The sequence below is a fragment of the Schistocerca gregaria genome, chromosome 1 (genome assembly GCF_023897955.1).
Source record: "Schistocerca gregaria isolate iqSchGreg1 chromosome 1, iqSchGreg1.2, whole genome shotgun sequence".
In the NCBI taxonomy this organism is placed as follows: Eukaryota; Metazoa; Arthropoda; class Insecta; order Orthoptera; family Acrididae; genus Schistocerca; species Schistocerca gregaria.
This window is the reverse complement of record NC_064920.1, coordinates 1,032,493,928-1,032,515,664: the sequence shown is the minus strand read 5'-3', so window position 1 is coordinate 1,032,515,664 and position 21,737 is coordinate 1,032,493,928. Positions and strand designations below refer to the sequence as shown.

General features: G+C 38.5%; 1 protein-coding gene across 2 annotated transcripts in view; it reads left to right on the top strand.

The window, feature by feature from the left end:
• The window catches only part of LOC126279221 (small integral membrane protein 14), a 94,450-nt gene that overhangs the window by 68,323 nt on the left and 4,390 nt on the right, over positions 1–21,737 (top strand). Inside the window, exons 1-4 of one of the 2 annotated variants that reach the window (XM_049979659.1) lie at positions 15,273–15,530; positions 15,651–15,763; positions 17,235–17,283; positions 21,132–21,268. In XM_049979659.1, coding sequence (XP_049835616.1) covers positions 15,689–15,763; positions 17,235–17,283; positions 21,132–21,268 — 261 coding nt within the window. In that variant the 5' untranslated portion in view covers positions 15,273–15,530; positions 15,651–15,688. Of the gene's footprint in view, positions 1–15,272; positions 15,531–15,650; positions 15,764–17,234; positions 17,284–21,131; positions 21,269–21,737 lie in introns of those variants that run through there. The other variant, XM_049979658.1, reaches the window with a different exon arrangement.

Below are 21,737 nucleotides of genomic sequence, written 5' to 3'. Positions count from 1 at the left end.
GAAGTACATCGCCATTCTGTCATGCAGTGAAACATCTTGTAGTAACATCGGTAGAAGATTACGTAGGAAATCAGCATACATTGCAGCATTTAGATTGCTATCGATAAAATGGGGGCCAATTATCCTTCCTCCCATAATGCTGCACCATACATTAACCCGCCGGGGTCGCTGATGTTCCACTCTTTGCAGCCATCGTGGATTTTCCGTTGCCTAATAGTGCATATTATGCCGGTTTACGTTACCGCTGTTGGTGAATGACGCTCCGTCGCTAAATAGAACATCCTGTAATTTCTCTTGTGCCCAGTGGCAGAACTGTACACGACGTTCAAAGTCGTCGCGATGCAATTCCTGGTGTATAGAAATATGGTACGGGTGCAATCGATGTTGATGTAGCATTCTCAACAACGACGTTTTTGAGATTCCCGATTCTCGCGCAGTTCGTCTGCTACTGATGTACGGATTAGCCACGACAGCAGCTTAAACACCTACTTGGCCATCATCATATGTTGCAGGTCGTTGTTGATGTTTCACACATGGCTGAACATTTCCTGTTTCCTTAAATAACGTAACTATCCGGCGAACGGTCCGAACACTTGGATAATGACGTCCAGGATACCGAGCGGCGTACATAGCACACGCCTGTTGGGCATTTTGGTCACAATATCCATACATCAACACGATATCGACCTTTCCCGCAATTGGTAAAAGGTCCATTTTAACACGGGTAATGTATCACGAAGTATATACTGTCCGCACTGGCGGAATGTTACGTTATACCACGTGCTTATACGTTTGTGACTATTACAGCACCATCTATCACAAAGCAAAGAAAGTGGTCTAACTAAAACATTCATATTTCTTTATGTACTACACGAATATGTACACGAATATGTAATAAAAAATGGGGGTTCCTATTTTTAAAAAAAACGCAGTTGAATCCGTTTGACCTATGGCAGCGCCATCTATCGGGCCAACCATAGCGCCATCTGGTTTTCCCCTTCAAGCTAGACAAGTGTAGTTCTTCGTAGTTTTTTCGTTTGATGCTTCTTTCTTGAGATATTTGACCCGGTCATTATCAGTGGACCACCCTAAATATGCAGTGATTACACTGCCATAACACTCTGCTCCTCAAAACTTAAGGACAAGTTAGGTAAAGTTATGAAACATATTAACAACTCTGTGGAAATGAATGAAAGTGTAGGAATATGTTGCCAAAGTTCACCCAGCATTATCGGTCTCCTGCCTCTTCATGAACCCACTTATGCCCCCCCCTCTCTTCATCCCGCCGCCTCCCCTGCTGCCCCATGCTCTCCCCTCCTTTTCCATCCTCTCTGCCCTTTCCCTCGGCAGATCCCGCTTAGCAGTTTTATTCTTCGTCGTGTGTGCTCCAAGTGGATTTTAAGTGTGTTGTTCCGGAGTGTTTTTACTACTGTGTGCACGTCTTCTGAGTTTTTAAGACACGCATACCGTGATTTTTAACTTTCTGGTGATTTTTAACTGTCCTCCATGAACGTCTCCGTGTTAGTCTATTTTTTACCTCCATTTTCTCCCATTATTCTGTTTTAAGCTCCCCTTTCTCGCCTTTTGTATGTAACATTTTATTCTTATTTTAAGTTGTTATGTCCCTCGGCTGAAGAACGGCGGATTGTGCCGCTGACAGCCCTCCCCTGCCCATATGGGGCAGGGGAATGAAATCACAATAAAGAAAAAAAAACGGCATTTTTGGTACACTGTGGAAGTACTCTTCATTACAACATGGCCCACAGACAACGTTTGGGTGGCTTCACATGGGGAAGAATCGTTGAGAGACTGGAAGAAGGACGAAATGTGATGAGTGTCACCCAGGAGTCTGATATTGCTCACAGTATTGTTTCACAGGCATGGAGACCATTCGGAACCACAGGCATCGCTACCCAAACGAGAGAGGTAGTCAATAACAGTCAACTACAGCAACAGATGACCGCCACATTTTGCAACAGGCAAGAAGAGACCCACGTCAAATAGTGGTAGCAATTGCAACCACAATCAACAGCACTACAAAGCATGCAATTTCAGTCTCCACAGTGGTACGGCGAATGCATGAGGTTAGTCTCTTTGCCCGACGACCAGAACGTTTATGTTCCATTGACACCCGCACAACAGCAATGGTGCCAAGAGCGTATGGTCATATGCTGTTCTCAAATGAGAGCAGATTCAATGTGAATAGTGATTCTGGACGAATCCTCGTATGGCGAGAGGTTGGAACACGTAATGCACCCAGCAACATTGTCAAACTTCATCGTTTTAGTGGTTCAGGTGCTATTGTGTTGGATGTCATTATGTTGCACTTCCATACTGGCCTCCAAATATTTGAATATGATACTGATACACACACCAATCAACATTACGTTGGCGCTGTACTCCTTCTCCATGTGCATCTTTTTAAGGGTGCGTTCAGCATCCACTTCAATATTATGGATCACAGTACTCGACCTCAGCGAATAGCTCAAGTGGAGGAGCTCCTGGAACGAGTTGATGTTCGGCAAATGGACTTGCCTGCCTGTTCCCCTTACTTAAATCCCATCTAGCATGTACGAGATGCACTGTGGAAATGTATTGCAGCACATCCACATGCACCAAAGACCATCCAGCAGTTGTCAACTGTGCTCGTGGAGGGTTGAAGCTCCCTACCACGAGAACTCCTAACCAACTTTGTGACCTGCGAGAGAGTACGTTGCAAAGTATGCATTGCTTTTCTGGTAATCACGGTAATCACTCAACCTATTAAGAATTGCATCCTGGCCTTTGTAATGTCCAGGGGACCATCATAAATAGTAAAGATTTCAGTGGGAAACGTTTCCCTCTGGAATTTATACCACAAGAGAAAGGTGTGGGATATTACTATTGTGTAAACTTGTCCCATTACATCACGGAAAACAAAAAATATTGATTATTATGGAGTTGCACAAAGGGCAATAGAAAAGTTCAAAGGCGGCAAACAAGAGCAAAAAACGTAGATAAATGAAATTAATGGTCTAGTTTGCGAATTCACGTAATTATGAGCTTACTGTCTATTAGTATCATGAGGTACGATACATCAAGTTGCTCATGCGACTGCCGACGTCATAGTTCGAATGTAATTGACAGGTCAACCTAATGTGATTCTTACGTAAAATAAACAAAAGGAAAGAAAAGAATTGATTGGTAACTCGATCTCAGGGCGCTTCTCCTTAGTGATGTTGAATAAGTAACGACAGAACACGCTGACGTGTTCAGTCTTTTTACCCACGAACATTTCTTAGCCAATATTTTCTCTATGGCCTCTGATAAGAAAGATGCAAATATTCATACAAAGTTATGGTTATTCTGATGGATATTATTAGATTTGGCTGCAATTAAATTCCTCTTACAAATGTCAAAAAACTCTTATGCTTTATTTAAAGACAAGGTACGTAGAAATGTGTGTTTGCTCTGTAACAGCACTATAAGAGAAGGCCCCACAGAATGGCAAGAAGAAATAAAGCGCCATATCGTTCGTTTTACAGCAAAAGATATTCAGATTTCGTTTCTATTTGACCTCTTCAGCAAAAGTCTCTGACTAAACGATTTGATTATGATTTTAACTACAAACTTATTTTTACATAGAAAACCAACAACTTCCATTCACAATCTAGTGGAGTATTAATATGTTTCTATAGGTATTTTTCATCCCAGTCTTTGCACAGTCACAAAGTTACATGAGGGCAATGTGTATTTGTATTTCATGGGTAGCATATACAATGTTATAAGTGTCTTTGACTAAAAGTGTCATTTCTGTTCATCTCATTGTGTATTTTTTGTGTTGCCTTCTGTACTATACTGTAGCAATTCTTTCTATGTAAGGTCCAAATTTTATTGAGCCATGTTAGTTGGCAGTGACACAACATGCGAAAGTTAGGTCATCCTTAAGTTCTGCATACAAGTGTGTTATGGTGCATAAATGCCTACTTGTATGAATGTCTGATATTTTTTATATAAACTGCACTGCTTTTTTCTGAATTTGAAATATTCTTTTTAAGAACTTTTGTTGTTTTGTGCATTAGAAAATTTTTATGTATTTATTTATTTACATCTGTGTGCTCCCCAAGTCAAATGCTTATCTATAATACTTCCTAAGAGTTTTGTGTGCTTACTTCTTTGCCCTCTATTTATTTTAATACTTACATTTTACACTTCACTCTGTTTTGTTTGAAACACTACATGTATTGTTTTAGACTGATATGTATAAAGTTTGTTTTCTTTTAGATATTCTTTGCATTTTCAATGTTCAGAAGTGCTTCCATTTCAAGCTCCCTGATTATGATAGGTTCGTTTCGTTTGTCAATCTATGTACTTTCTTCCTGGGCCATGTCATGCCAAGTGGAATAGAGGTTCCCATATGACCATCATGTTCCCAGTAAACAATGGAAAAGCTTCATGATCATTAATTCAATATTTCCAAAGATACAGTTGTTTGTTTGACCCCACAGCACAACTATCAACAGTGCACCCATTAGTTTTCAGATGGAATGTCTCCGGCAATTTCTTCTTGAAAGAAACTAAACTAGTCCATCTTGTACATCCTTTTGCGCTCTCTTAAACGAAATAATAAGAAAAAATTCCTGAGCAGCTTTTATACAGATAATTTGAAGCAAAGACACCTGAAAAAATAGACACTCGAAAAAAATGTGAACGTTGGGTTTTGTACGTCTCCAGAAGTAACAGCGGGATAAACCTGAAACTTTTAACGTAATAACTTACAAATACAAAATCATAGAGCGTAAAATTTCTTCTCCTGCTGCTTTCCAGTAGCTTACAAATTGAGGGCAAAGATGACACTTTATCTAAAACCGCCAGAAATGGCTTTGTTTGGACGATTTTTACAAAAATGTGTATTCTGCATACTCTTTCAAGCCACTTTGATTAGGAAGACCATTTAAAACTTAGACTTGTTTTTGCAATGCCAAGCATATAAGGCCCTAAAAAACAACAAGGTGGAGAAGCACTGAAAACTGACAGATATACTGCTGGTACTCAAATCTTTTATTGTGATCTACAATTGCTTTGTACTCCCTGAGTAAGGCAATATCAAAAGTCTTGATGCATAGGAAGTGACATAACCCTTTATGACCTGCAGAATTTTTAAAAAATTATTTCACTTCCGAATGCTTTTTCTTATTTGTTTAGTTTCAAATGTTACTACAAAAATAAGAAAAAATTCCAGAGTTCAAAGTTTTGGGAGGGGGGAGCGTCATGACCATCAGATTCAGATAAATACTAATACAAAGTACTTTAGAGAACACAAAATTTATTATACTTGCAAAAATGTACAGTATTTGATTTTGAAATTCAACCTTTGTTGTAGCTGTTTTAAATGCAAATCTGTCTTCTTGATTTTTAATTGGAAGAAACATGAAAGCCCTTAAAACATGTCTTGCCTTACAATAGGCACAAATATACATTACATTTTTCGCTGTGACTTTTGCATGGCTTGTATCTGCAACTATGTGGTGCTAGAATACCATTAGGACTTGGAAAATGTTAATACCCATCATAACACTTATCACTACATGTAAGCTTAGGATTAATGAATTTAGCCCCTTTGGCTGGAGGAAATTCATCATCACCCTGGTCAGTCTCATTGTCATTTAACACTCTTCTATCCACAGGTGGAAGTGCAAGCAGTCCTTTTCATAGCTAGAAACATGTAATAATATCAAATAATGTTTGTGCAAACATAAATTAATTTGGTATTGAAAATTATCCCTTACCTCAATTCGAAGATGTCAGATTTGAGTACTAGCGGTATATAGGCCCATTTTGAATACTCCACCTTGTCATTGTTTTTTAGGGTTTTATATGCTTGCATTGCAAAAGCAAATCTAGTATTTAGGTGGTTTAGAACATGGTCTTTCTAATGCAAAAGAATTAAAAAGATTTTGTAGAAGACGTTTTTTGTAAAAGTGGATCAAAAATAGAAATTGTTGTTTTTTTTTAAAAATCATCGTCATCTTTGCCTTCAATTTGTTATTTATTGGAAAACAGCTGAAGAATAAAATTTTGTATTTTAAGACCTTGATTTGATAGGTTTATATGTGCAAGGTCTCATGTTTACCCCACAGTTACTTTCGGAGATATACAGGGTGACTTTTTCCACTATGAACAAACTCTGGGGACTGATTGATGAGAGGATACGGAACAAAAAAAGTGGAATGAACTTACGTCCGAAAATTCGTGGTTTCCATGCTAGAGACCATTTATTCAATCATACGTTGTCAGAGAGACTACAGTATAATATACACTGTGCCAAGCAGCCACAGTTACAGTATGTGCTGAAAATGGTTTCATTGCACCTCAGTCAGTGTGCAACTTGAAGGGGGGATGGAGGGGATCCCCCCCCCCCCCCCCCTCTGCATCAGACCATCCCCTCCTCTGGTTTTAGTTTATGAATCCCAACTTGGGATGTTTATTTCCCACGCACTTGAGTAGAACCTTACATATAATTTAAATTTGTGGAGCCGAACACTGAAAGTTTTTAATACAGTCTTACTATTAATATGTTTGCTTATTAATTTTGAAAAAGTGTTACGTAGTAGTTAAGCGATTCAAAACATTCAGAACTAAATCATCATTCTCATATTGTCATTGTTGCTTTCGTCTAAGGTGCGTCATCCGTTTACTTGCGAGCTTGCGAGGGAAGTAGTGTGGCAGTCATACCGCAGCAGTCGTACCGCGAAGTTGGGTGAGCTGGGGGCTGAAATTCCCACCCTGGGCCCTGACACAGGGTGGTGACCGGCCCGGTACCTGTGCGAACATTTATCGTCAGGCCACCTTTTGGCGGGTAGCATTCATTTCACGCCAAGTGAGTAGGCACACGTCATGGTGTTTCACGAGATGTCCTATCGACTGCTGTGTGTATGCTGTATACATCAACTGTTGTGTGCCCCTTCGATATGCATTGCTATTTGTTTGTGTTAGACATGGGCAAACTGAAACACACAACTGTTTCGAAACAAACGAGACAGTACGATATAATGTTTCGAAAAGCTGTTTCGAAGCAGTGAAACAGTTTGTGTTTCGTAATTGTATAGGCCTACACATTATATCATATTGAGTGTCTACTGTATAAATATTGTCTCATAAACACGAATAAGGTGCGAGAGCGCCAATCATAACGCAGAAAGTAGGAAAATTTCACTTAAGTGTCTTGGCAGTTCGTATTTCCTGCAACAAATGCGCTGTTTTTGTCATGTGATTTCATATTTCCCAATTTTCTGAGGTGAGAGTTTGTATATTTGACATAACAGATTTTGCCAAACAAGTTTCCCTGTATCCTAGTGCCTAATTTTGATAGGTTTTATGAGTGGTGATCTGTATGTGCTCTTGAAAAGGTATATCATCGGATATAATTTATTGAGATAGCATTCTGGGAAGCGAGGCTCTGAATTAACATTTATGAGTGTGCCACTCACACTTTTCTTACGCACTGTTAAATTTTCCATTGTTTTCGGTATGTTTCCCTGAAGTATAAAATCCAGACTAAAATTTAAAGCAATTCACACGGTGTAATGCCTTTGTGATACCTATATCATGGCAGATCTTGCTCTACACCAATTACAATTCTTGTTACGGAAGTTTTTTCGATGTACAGGTATATGGTGTTTCCTCAAGTACTCATAGCAAGCAGATATATTATCATTTTATTACGAACTTCCCCATGAAATCAGAGATAAGGTTAAGTTTCTGTTGAAATGCCATTTTTATCACAGTATCTGAAAGCCAAAAACAAAAGTATCAAAGTACAGTTGTTGATTTGCCTGAGAATCACCTAGAGGATAGATCCACTTGCTATATGCAAATACTGAGATGTCTGTCACCTTTAAGCACCAGGTACCCACTGCATCTTTAACCAAATAACTGTCACAACGCCCACAAGTTTTCTGAACCTTCTCAGCTTCAGTCACACTTTAAACATTAAAAAACTCCCACTTGTTTGTAATATGGACGAATGTGATAATGTTCTGAGGCATAAGAATTTTCTTAGAAGCATATGTATTTCAGCCATACACCTAGTAGGAAAATTTATGAGTAACTGCACATTTTATTTATCAATACACGAAGGATGAAGTTCCTTTTAAAGAAAGTTTGTGACTAAAGAGTACTTGTGAATGATTCTTGTACTATGTGATGTCCCATATGTGATGGTGGCATACTGTTTTTATTCTCTCATTAGTCGTGGCATACATTTTGTGAGTGTGTGACATGATTACTGTAGCTACTTCCATACTGAGTGAAAGTCATACAAAAAGTAGCTAAAAATGGCACAGTACTCACTGCTTTCAGATGCTTAAAATGCTGGTAAATGTGACTTACTTGTCGTTGTTTTTTCACAATATACAGCTTATAAAGAAAAATAATGGCGCATGTTGTAAAAGGTCAGTACATTATGATCAGCAGCAAAAATTTATTTCTGGAGAGCAAAATTTTCTTAGTTGATTTACAACATGAAGACATAATTAAATGGAACTAGATGGTATAATATTTCCACCAACATCGGAACCACGACAATTCTTCAGTTTAACGTTTCTGCCCACAAGAATTGTGTACAATTCATTGGCTTTTCTAAAAATACGAAACACTTTAATTTCTCTCTATTTCACATTTTTATCCACATGGTTTACGCACGATTAATCGGATTTAAAAAAATGACTAGACAGTTTTCTTAACTTTCGTTGTGGTTATGATTCCTTCATTCCGATATTCGCTGTGTTCACGAAACACAATAAAATTCCTGTTTCTTTGGATTGCAGCATAATAATTAATTATTTCACGTTTCTGTCCACACGATTTATGCACGATTCATCGGATTAAAAAAAGTTTTTTTTTACGTTATGGTTCCTTCCTTCAGTCATTCGTTATTTTCATGAAACACACACGTTTCTGTACACGCGATTTTTATACTTTCGTTAAGGTTCCTTCGTTCAGACCTTCATTCAACTAGGCTAAACATATCACACAACTCCTGTCACTTCGATTGTACACATCGCACATGTATTTACATTTACCTTTGACGTTATCGGGACAACTGCAAAGATCGATAGACGTACTCATGTAGTCGATTTAACATGGAGGTATTACCTCCATGCGATTTAGGTTATTTACGTAACGATGACGTGAACCTACGTCACTATGACGTAGGGCTCTCCTCACCTAACGTGAAATGAATGCCACCCCTTCTGGCAACGGTATGGCGCGGACTAACGCGCCTGGGACGAAAGCACAAAGTGGTGCGAACTACGAAGTGAGCAGCGGTATCTACCAGACGGGATCGGACAGTCTGACTTCGCTAGCAGCGAACCACGTGGGTGGAGCTAAACACAGGCTCCCGAGCATCGCGTACTCCAAAGTAATTGGTACCGTTCGTTCGTTGCCTCGCGTCCGCCAGACACACGGCGATCTTCATACGTTCTCGCTTCAGTAGCTTCATTAGTGAGTTGAGTGCGTCCGGGCCTGTAAGAACTACGGAATTTCAGGATGTCATTCAAACAAAGCAAAATTTCCGATTTCCTTAAGAGCGGTGTATTACCTGACACCTGTACAAACTCTGACAGTCAGGATAGTAACAGCGGTCCTAAAAGAGTGAAAATAAATAAAAGTATAAAGTAAACTGCCGCATGCAACATACGCTGCAAGATGCTGCCTGTTGTAGCATGCTACAAGACGACGCAAGCCACATTTCCATTGTTGTTGTTGTGGTCTTCAGTCCTGAGACTGGTTTGATGCAGCTCTCCATGCTACTCTGTCCTGTGTAAGCTTCTTCATCTCCCAGTACTTGCTGCAACCTACATCCTTCTGAATCTGCTTAGTGTATTCATCTCTTGGTCTCCCTCTACGATTTTTACCCTCCACGCTGCCCTCCAGTGCTAAATTTGTGATCCTTTGATGCCTCAAAACATGTCCTACCAACCGGTCCCTTCTTTTTGTCAAGTTGTGCCACAAACTCCTCTTCTCCCCAATTCTATTCAATACCTCCTCATTAGTTATGTGATCTACCCATCTAATCTTCAGCATTCTTCTGTAGCACCACATTTCGAAAGCTTCTATTCTCTTCTTGTCCAAACTAGTTATTGTCCATGTTTCACTTCCATACATGGCTACACTCCATACAAATACTTTCAGAAACGACTTCCTGACCATTAAATCTATACTCGATGTTAACAAATTTCTTTTCTTCAGAAACGCCTTCCTTGCCATTGCCAGTCTACCTTTTATATCCTCTCTACTTCGACCATCACCAGTTATTTTACTCCCTAAATAGCAAAACTCCTTTATTACTTTAAGTGTCTCATTTCCTAATCTAATTCCCTCAGCATCACGCGATTTAATTTGACTACATTCCATTATCCTCGTTTTGCTTTTGTTGATGTTCATCTTATATCCTCATTTTAAGAACTGTCCATTCCGTTCAACTGCTCTTCCAAGTCCTTTGCTGTCTCTGACAGAATTACAATGTCATCGGCGAACCTCAAAGTTTTTATTTCTTCTCCGTGAATTTTAATACCTACTTCAAATTTTTCTCTTGTTTCCTTTACTGCTTGCTTAATATACAGATTGAATAACATCGGGGAGAGGCTAAAACCCTGTCTCACTCCCTTCCCAACCACAGCTTCCCTTTCATGTCCCTCGACTCTTATAACTGCCATCTGGTTTCTGTACAAGTTGTAAATAGCCTTACGCTCCCTGTATTTTACCCCTGCCATCTCTAGAATTTGAAAGAGAGTATTCCAGTCAACATTGTCAAAAGCTTTCTCTAAGTCTACAAATGCTAGAAACGTAGGTTTGCCTTTTCTTACTCTTTCTTCTAAGATAAGTCGTAAGGTTAGTATTGCCTCACGTGTTCCATCATTTCTGCGGAATCCAAACTGATCTTCCGCAAGGTCCGCTTCTACCAGTTTTTCCATTCGTCTGTAAAGAATTCGTGTAAGTATTTTGCAGCTGTGACTTATTAAACTGATAGTTCGGTAATTTTCACATCTGTCAACACCTGCCTTCTTTGGGATTGGAATTATTATATTCTTCTTGAAGTTTGAGGGTATTTCGCCTGTCTCATAAATCTTGCTCACCAGATGACACAATGTTTGCAAGACGTCGCCCCAGCGTAAACGAGGCTTTAGAGCCAGGTCTGTATTGTATGGTGGATGTGATGTGTTGCATACGAAACTAAAACCTGCAATCTGACCCAAACGTCGTGGAAAACTGTGAAGAGGTGTCACCCTGCAGCAAGATAACGCTCGCCCACATTCTGCCAAACGGAAAGCCGGCGCAATCAAGGAGTTGAGATTCGAGGTGCTGGAACGTCCACCATACAGTCCAGACCTGGCTCCAAGCGATTTTCACATGTTTGGACCCTTAACGGAAGCACAAAAGGGAAGAAGATTTGAAAGTGATGAAGACGTCTTTGCTGCGGTGCAAAATTGGTTACAGATGCAACCGAAAAACGTATTTTCTGGTGAAATAAAAAAATCTCGTAAAACGTCGGGAAAACTGCATTGAAGTCCAGGGAGGTTACGTAGAAAGGTAACGCATGTTCAAAAATGTTCAAATGTGTGTGAAATCCTATGGAACTTAACTGCTAAGGTCATCAGTCCCTAAGCTTACACGCTACTTAACCTAAATTATCCTAAGGACAAACACACACACACACCCATGCCCGAGGGAGGACTCGAACCTCCGCCGGGTAACGCATGTTTCAGTTTTCTATCATCAGAAGAAGTACAGCTTTTCACAAATGTGCCTTTACTTTTTGAATTCCCTTAGTATACCTGTACGTAGATGATTCTGTAAATAAGCTTTACCTGTAATGTACTTTTAAAGATATAACAAGGGCTGGCTTTTCTGATAGTGCATACGCGTGAATAGTGAGTTTCGGCATTAACATTTGTTTATAAATAATTGTTTAACCATGGGTAGCACCACGGTCCAAGCTAGTAACATATATAATTATACTAACCCCCTAAGACATCCCCCCCCCCCCCCCCCCCCCCCCGCCACTGGTAAAAGCACAAATCGCACACTGACCTCAGTGCATGTGTATACACCAAGTAGCATGTTCTGTCTCACATGATCACGTCATCCAATCCAGGCTGCATCCTAACAGTGTCAAAAGTAGCATAAATACACCGCTCCAGTGTCTCCACATCTGGATTGGGCTCTGTATACACAATACTTTTCAGGTGGTCCCATAACCAGGAATCGGATGGGTTGAGATCTGGTAAGCAAGCAGATCATGCAACTGGACCCCCTCGTCAAATCCATCAACCAGGGAAGACACGGTTGACATTCATCCAGATGTTACCGGTGAAGTGGGCTGGAGTACTATCGTGTAGGATTCACATAACCCTTCAAATCATTGATGGCTTCTCTTCCTGCAGAGGAGGCAAAGTCGCTCGCAAGAAACGCCAATAGTTCGGCGTGTTAGGCGACGTGGAAAGAAGACTGGTCACAAAATACAGTTGTCAGTTATCCCAGTTCACACGTTCCATCTGCACCGATGCTGATGATTTCCTGTCACCCTGCCATGGGGGTTCTGCATACTATCCCACTGCTAACTGTTATGAAAGTTGAAGATACCACTCTGTGTATAGGTGGCCTCACCTGTGAATAGGATGGATGACACAAATCACGGAATCATGGTTGCGTAGTGAAGAAACCAGTGATAAAACTGCTCCCAATGTGAAAACTCTGTCGCTGTTTAGTCCCGCACAAGCCATAAGTGATAAGAGTAATTACAATTGTTATGTAGAATGTTCTGTGTGGTCGTCTGGCTTACTCTGTTCTGGTGGGCCAACTGCCTGATACTGGCATGTTGATTACCTTCCACAGTGTTAATCACATTTTCCTCCAAGTCTGGTGTCTAAACATTGTGGGTATGTCCTTCACGTTTCCTGCTCCCTGAAACCATCCAGTCTCAAACAGCGAAACACTGTTGCAAACATTGATTGCTGTGGTTGCTGTTGGCGGGGATGGGTCTCCTGATACAACGTTACTGCCCTCCGCCCATTGCCAGTTGCTTTCCCTTAAGTAAACACCTCATCGGCAAGCTCTCGATTCAAATACGGAACCATTGTGTACAATGTTCTATCACATCCACTACAAGATGAGTCAGCAAGAGAAGTGAATCGGACACAACATAGGGCCCTCGAGCATTATGTATGAAGAACAGTACCATCCTCTAGGAGGAAACCATGCAGACTGTAACTGTGGATACATGGTACAGAGCATAATAGACTCTCGTCTCTGTAACAAAGTACGACTGAATAAATGTTCTCTAGCATGGAAACCATGCATTTCCAGACATAAGCTCATTAGAACTTTTTTGTTCCTTACTCACTCATCGATCAATCCCTAGAGTTTGTACATGGTGGAAAAAAATCATATTGTATAAAGCGAAACTTCACATTGTCTTGTTGTTTAGGGCCTTATATACTCGCAATGCAAAACCAACTATAGTTTTTAGGTGGATTAGGACATGATCTTTCTGATGAAAACAGTTTAAAAGAGTTTGCAGAAGACTGTTTTTTGTAAAAGTGGCCCAAAAAAAGCCGTCTTTGGCGTTTTTAGAAAAGTCATCTTTGCCCTCAATTTGAAAATTATTGAAAAGCAGTAGGTGAATAAAATTTTATATTCTAAGACCTTGCATTGGTAAGTTAGAGCGTGCAAATTTTCAGGTGTATCCTGCAATTACTTCCAGAAACATAAAAAGCTTAACTTCGTATTTTCTCCGAGGATCTGTTTTTTTGGGGCGAATTTGCAGCAAAAGTATCCACATGCACGCTACACCGCAAATCCTCTTTTTATTATTATTTCGAATAACAGAGCGCAACAAGTTGTGCGAAATGGCCTAGCATTGTTTCTTTCGAGAAAATGTTGCCTAAGATGGTATGTCTGAAAGTTGCCGAAAACTAACAGGTGCACTATTGACAACTGCGCTACGGAGCCAAACAAATGACTGAAGAGTTATACAATAATTTTTAAATCAACACACCGTCCTTTGGTTGTATTGCTGTCTATTTAATTACGACCTGGGTTTCAGCCTTTTACGCCATTTTCAAGTGACTGAGTTTATGCAATTAACACATACTGCAGGGCATCAAGCTCAAAATTGGCCATAAATTAAGAAAAATATTCGCTCCCCACAAAATTCCATGACATACACTCAGTCACTTGAAAATGGCATAAAAGGCCGAAACCTGGGTCGTAATTAAATAAACAACAGTATAGTTCAAATGGCTTTGAGCACTATGGGACTTAACATCTGAGGTCATCAGTCCCCTAGAACTTAGAACTACTTAAACCTAACTAACCTAAAGACATCACACACATCCATGCCCAAGGCAGGATTCGAACCTGCGACCGTAGCAGCAGCGTGGTTTCGGACTGAAGCGCCTAGAACCGCTCAGCCACCATGGCAACAGTACAGTCAATAGACGGTGTGCTCATTTACCAACAAATGACTATCGTGCGTGGGTCGTTATTTAAGCTGGCTAGGTTGCATAAAAAGTCATACAGCAGGTGAAGAATGACATCATTGATCACGAAGTTTCAGAATTATTCCCGTTTCTGGAATCCAAGTGCAAAGACAGCACAAGGACAAAAGCGTTACCAGCTGTTCACGTAACATGAGATGACAGTCCACTGAGACAGTGATTAGTCAGTCATATCATGTTATACGTACAACTGGTAAAGATCTTGTTCTTGCGCTACGCTAGAACTTGGACACCTGAAGACAGAAATAATTCCGAGACGCGTCATGCATATTTTGTGATCAATGAAGTCATTCTTCGCCTGTTGTATAATTTTTATCCATTGTGGATGACGAACTGCGACTGTGGTTTAAATTGGCGATTTAATCGTCTAATTTTTATTGACGTAGCCACCTCAACTGCAGATCTACGCTTATTTACTAGAGTGGTCGCTAGCCTCCCACGTTATTTTACGCCACACCCTTGTAAAGTGACTATATATCCGAAAGTATTGAATTAGTGATCGTGAAACTTCACCAATTTTCATTGGAAACAAGTGAGAATGTTTACACAAAATTTCATCCCATTGTGAGATGGTCATGCAGGAACTTTTCCGAAATTAGATCATTTGGCATGGGATGACCTCCTCAGTAACTTTCAAAACAACGTCGCTGACTGATATACATCAAGACGTTGATGCGCACGCTAAAAAGATAGCCGCTTTCCTAATGCGATCACCCACAACTGCATTGCTAACGAATTGAAGACGAGGCTACAGTGCAACACTTGCGCAGCTGGCCATAACACTGCAAACAACAAACTCGCTAATCAGTGCCATTGCGTGATTGGCTGTCAGGCCGACCAATGACGGAAGATTACCAGTAGAGCTCTCCACTCTGACGGGAGAAGAATTGTTTTGTAAATAATTATTATTAGGTAACGAGATTACAGTAGATATATACCTACACGATCTTGAAATGCAATAAATATTCGTGTGCATACACCTGAGAGGTGAGTGCCTTTGATACTCTGCTTTTAAGTTGTTTTGTGAACAGTCTGTTCCGTACACGTATGACAGTTTTTTTTGACAACCAGATCTACAGCTGGTATTTGTTGCTGCGATTGTTTCAGCATTTTCGGAAGAAACTCGAAAAACCTTTGCTAGTGCAATGTCAGACGACGGTGCCGATCTTTGCGAGTGCTTATGCAGCCATGAATTAGCGATGAGGCGCCTGCTGTCACTGGTAAGTCCTGAATCATTATTTCTGCCACGAATAATATGTGACACTTACGGGCAATTGTAAAATAGACGATGCAAATCACCCTTTCCATATGTTTACCTCCTAAATTAGTTATTCTAACCTCGAAGTTATTTGATGAAGTTCACTCATTTGGTAGAGTATTGCTTGTGAAATTATTCATGCTAGGAAAAAAATCATCAAATCCCTGAAGGTTATGTTATTTCCTCGTTCATTACAGTAATTTACAAAATAAAATTGCAGATGATTTAAAGTACAAGTAAAGATATGTTTTGAAATATATAATTGAACTGGCATACTATTATGACTGCACATACGTAAAGAATGCAGTTGCTGTTACGTTCGTTTTTGTCAGGGTGCCTGCCATTTAATTATTTCACGAAACGTTTTTCGATGTGCAATAATAACTGGCCCTGTCACTTGAGTTACAGTATTAATGACACACAAAAAACTTTGCAATGATATTTTTTCATGTAATAAGAAAATAATGTAACATTGACGTCCAGTGAAAGTTGAAACAGTTCTAGCTTTGCTGTGTAATAATTGTGATGGTTTTAATGCCGTCAACTGTGTTTTTAACAGGTGGTCAGTCTTATTTATGGTAACAGCTTATATGCATTATTACTGTGCCCAGATGAGTAAAATGAGTAGCGTCTATGTTTTTCAGATGAGCATTTAGTATTAGTACATATTTTATTAAAGTCATAACCAACTACATTGCAGACCTACAGGCTTATCATTATGGTTATTGATGACTGCCTTTCATACAATTAACAGTGCCTTGTTTTATTTATTTTTATATTTATGATTATTGCTAGGGATGTACACCTTGACGTGGAATTTTTTGCCTCATACAAGATTGCCCTCATCACAAATGCATGTGTATAATTAGACTAATAAATAATTTTTTAAATACTCTTGGCAACAGCTTGGGCTTCAAATTAATCATCAAAACCGTTAATTGTTTGTACAATCCATGTTGCTTATATATCTAACTTTGCTTAGATTCTTTATAAATCGCTATAAGAAATGTGGTTGCAGGTGCTGATTTTGTAGTTGTGAAGTGCTTATGATTCTGTATCTTCATTTTTTATACATTTCATTGTATCCAATTATATTTTTAAGTGTATTTGACTCTGCACAAGTTTCAAGAAACATGTAGAAAATAGATTATACTTACATCTCTGTGTAAGCAGATATGCAGTTTCTCCTGGTATTGTGTACATGTTCATTTTCAGCAAAATTTTAGTTATTTTAAAATTCCTAATGTAATTTTTCATATTTATTTCACCAGTTTTTGGTTGAGGTATCACATGTAGCATCTTGACAGTAAAGTTGTCTTCTCAAGACATCTTTGTAATTTGAGTATTAAACTGTCATTGTGGAGAGTTAATATGCTTTGCTAAATATTGCCACTTAAATTTCATTTTGTATTTAAAAGCATGTTTGGTTACAGCTGCGGCAGTCGCAGGCGTACTGTACGGACAATGAATGCTTTCAAGAATGTAAGTTTAAAAGAGATTTTGTGGCCTCTCTTGAGGTGAACGTAGCATAATGAAATTTCAAAGTTAATGAGCATTCTTTTATGAAATGTAATTTTCCAAAAAAAAATAAGTAGATCCACAAATAATTAACAATTTCCTGACCTTTGTCATCAAGTTTAAAATAAATTATGTATATCAAGACAGTGGTGTGCAAAGAAGGCGAGAGTATGAATAGATTCAAATAAAGCTCATAGAAATGCATGTCCAGAATTATGACTATTTAAAAGTTAAATAGAAATTATCAAACTCGTGTACATCTACATCCATACACTTAGAATGTCTGGGGAACTGTAGCACTCACTATTGCTCAACTGGAATGTGTTCATGTTTACTGAGAAGATCAGTGGTTCAAGAATTGAGCCTGGGGAATGTTTTCTGTTACATAAGTAGGATTTGTAGGTTTTGTTCAAGCTAATGGTTTGTCTTTGATGCCATAGCATGGGAGTTTTTGTACTGATGTGTATACAGTCAAAAGCTTTAGCGAGTGCACAGAAAATACCTACAGGATACCCTCTACAGTTCAGTTCAGTTCACTTAGAATTTCTTTTGTGAGACTGAATATTGCTCTCTCTATGGAGGGCCCTTTGCGAACACCAAAGTAGAAAGGCGTCAGTAAGCCATTTTGTGTTAGGTGCTCATATAGCCTGGTGTACATTATTCCCTCCAGTATTTTTGAAAGAACTAGCAGCAGAGAGGTAGGCCAATAATTAGATATCACATGTCTCGCTGCTTTTGTGTATTGTCATTATTGTAGCATGTTTCAGTCTAGTAGAAAATACCCCAATGGTTAGATAAATAGCACAATTTGTTACTGTTGAAGTCAGCACATAATTTTAGTGTCCTGGTAGATATTCCGGCATACCCAGAAGAGCTGATGCTTTTTAGGGATATGACAATTTTCATAATTTCATGCCACTGACAGCCTAAACATTTGGTCAGGATTTCTTTGGTGATAGATTTTTCAATAAGAATCTATTATGGTAGTCACCAGACACTTCACTAAGTGTCTGTTTTTCATCCAGTGTCTATCCCTGTGTACAATGCTATACTTTGATTTATGCCTTATTTCCTTCAGGAATTTCTTTAGAGAGACAGTATACAAAAAAAAAAGGTCCCTCAGACCATGAACTGTTGTGCAAAGTACATATTTCTATGGGTTAGTGCAAGAACAACCAGTGTCAAAAAATGGTATTTGTGGGAATTGAGCATTGAAATTTAGAGAAAAGTTTCAGTGCCATTAGTGCTGTTAATAGTTTATTATGCAGTTTCATATTTGACACTTAAAAAGTATGATCGAGAATGTTATTACTTGTGCTATCTGAAAATTCTGTGGTACTTTTCTTTATTAGAATTTTTCTGACATTGGTTGCTTTTGTACTGAAATAGTTTCAATAACTTTTAGACATTGGTTTTTTATATTACATTTATTAATTACAAAATACACCTATTTTGCTGTTTTAGGCAATACAACAAAATTGGGTATTTGTACAATTAAACTTGGTGGATGTTGCAATATTGGTAGGCATTCTCCACGTAGAATCATCACTATGTGTATCAGTCCATAGTAGAGAAACTCTTAAAAACTCGGATAAATTGCAATTTTCACACTATAACATTATTCATCATCACTTTCATCTGGTAAATAGTCTACATAGTCTGCTGGACGACATGTAAAAGAGTCTTACGTATAGCTAAGTCAGAATATAAGTATTTCTTTTTTGTTTATGACTTTGAATAATGACTGCAGTAAGGAGGAAGCATAGCTTTGTGATTCATAATTCTGCTTCTTTCGGCATATGTTTTTGTTTTCCGTGTCTTCCTCCACTCTTTTTGTGAGAATTGCCAAAATTACTAATATGTTTCTTTTAAACAGTTACTCGAATTTTCATTAAGGTTAAAGCTAGCGTGTTTAGTTAATTTGTCTGGCACACCTAGATTGTTTCCTCACTAGATTTTTGCAAAAAAGTATTTTCTTGAAATTTGGCAACTAACTGCTGGTACCTGCTGCATTTCCTTCTCTCAAGCAGACATTTTTCTTTGGGTATTTTAGTATGCAGAACATACTATTTGTTTATTTTATGTCTAGCTCAATAGGTTATAAAACTCCATAAAAATATTTTCCTGGTCTTGTCCAGTTAATTGCTCAAAGCATTTTCTTCAACATTTACATGTCTGTTTCAATCTCTTACTTGTCTGCTGTGCTGCCATTGTCAAAATGTATTGCTTCCCTTGTATCCTGGCTGGTTTTTGGTTTTTTATAATATTATAAATCTATTTTGTTGGGTCAGGTTTTTACTTTCTTGTGCAGTTCTTCCTTTGAAAACTTTGCCCTGCTGCTCCATCAACTGGTAACTTATCCTTAGCATTGTCATTAGTTTCAGTAACACACAGTTTTCTCACAAACAGTGAACCAGTAGAACTAGCAGTTCCAGGTGCAGTTACATTGTTCAGGTGTTTTGCATTTGACACTGGCTTTAATTCCTTTTCTTTATATATATATATATATATATATATATATATATATATATATATTAGTTGCGTCACTTTCAGATGCAGAGCTTGCAGACATATCAGTAGTGGTAGCTTTGAGTGTGCCATGTTCTTCAAAACCATTGCCAGAAAAAACAAGACCTATGAAAGAAGTGATTTTCAAATCAGATATCCTGAGAACTGCGTGAACTCACAATTTTTCTCATAAGAAATTGAAAATTTTGCATGTAACTTGTTTTCACAATATTTACCATTAGTATAATGTAAGTCAGGCATTAAACAGTGACAAGCTGAAGTCGAGGAATAAATAGTGGCAAGTCAAATTCATGTAACTGAGCACAATTTGATGTTAGATTAATCAAAGTTAAGATTGGCTGTTTAAGCAATGAAGAACTCAGAAGATCCTTCACCAATGGAAACATTGGTTATTGTTGCATTAAATACTTCAGTGATTACAGTATGACACTGGTTTTCCAGAAGCTATGTTCTGTTGAAATTAGACTTTGGTTATCACACATAAAACTTGGTAATTTTCTTAGCCGATTATGTAAACTAAGTTACACTTATCAATCTGAAGATTTATTTGAACACACTTCATTACTATGAATGGTCCTGTTGGTGGAGCTAGGCCTACAAACTGACTTTCCCAGCAAGTTATCGGGGTACCTATATTCACTATAAGATTCCAAACCACGATGTAACTGGGCTTTTATGTATCTCAAATTCATGAAAAACTGACATTACTTGTTCTTGCATTAAGCCTCAGATTCATCCAGTGCTTGATCAACTAGTCTTTTAAACTTGAGTCACAATTCCTTTACATGCTCCCAAGCAGAGCCACATGTTTTGCGGCCTTCTTGACACTGCTCCCCCAATACCTGTCACTCCACTTTTATATCTTTTTATTTAGCCTTAGTTTCCCTTTACAGTTCAGTAATTGTTGCTGCATTTGCCTCATGGTCATTTTTGCAGTTTCAGTTCAGACATCTTCAAAGTGGTCAGGTCTATTTGTTGCCATTAGAGTTACTATATTTCCATCATATGTGTACTTCTGGATTGCCTTTTCTCCAGTGACATTTATAACCAGAGGACATGGCTTCTGAATTTGACTTATCATTGAGGGAACATTACATTTGACATTTCAAGTGGCCTGTAATATGAGGCACATTATAAATGCACTGTATCACATAATACTACAAATCAAAGCACAAATTTACAAGCCCACGGTGATGATGACCATTTAATCTTTTTGACAGTATTTGTGTATAATATATCCTGACACCAAACATTACATACTATTTTACTCTTTTTGTTTTCAGTACCTGGTGGACCACCAACAAATTCAAATAGCTTTATGATGATGCTTGTCCTCTGGATTGCTGTAGCAGTGTTATTGTTCACACTACGACCAAATTCACTTCGAAGCCAAGTTGAGAAGCCTAAAAACAATGATTCTGTGAGTATCAGGTACAGTTTTAGTGCGAGAATTAGTGAATAGCCATGAATTTTTTTGTAATGCATATCCCCTTTTCTCTGTCTATAGATCTGGAGGATTTGGAGCAAATTTCAGAATTTTTTATAAATATATATGTTATAGTTTCAACTTAGATTATATGAAACATTTAAACATTCATTATCGAGCACACCATTTGTTTCATAGGAGGAAAGTGGAATATACTGGTTCTACAACCCTCCTGTCATGGCATTCTGTGCCCCTACACCCCACAATTCCTATAGTATTAGTCAAGAAAAAGTGTGCATTGTAGTGATACCAAGTAATTTTTTTATACACATCACAGACTATTTTAGAATAACTGTTAATTAACTTACGTATTGTACTAAATATTATGTTTTTAAGCTTCAACAGACTGGAGTTAACATAGTCTGCCACTTACTAGTAGCAATCATAATGTTTTGTTTGTACA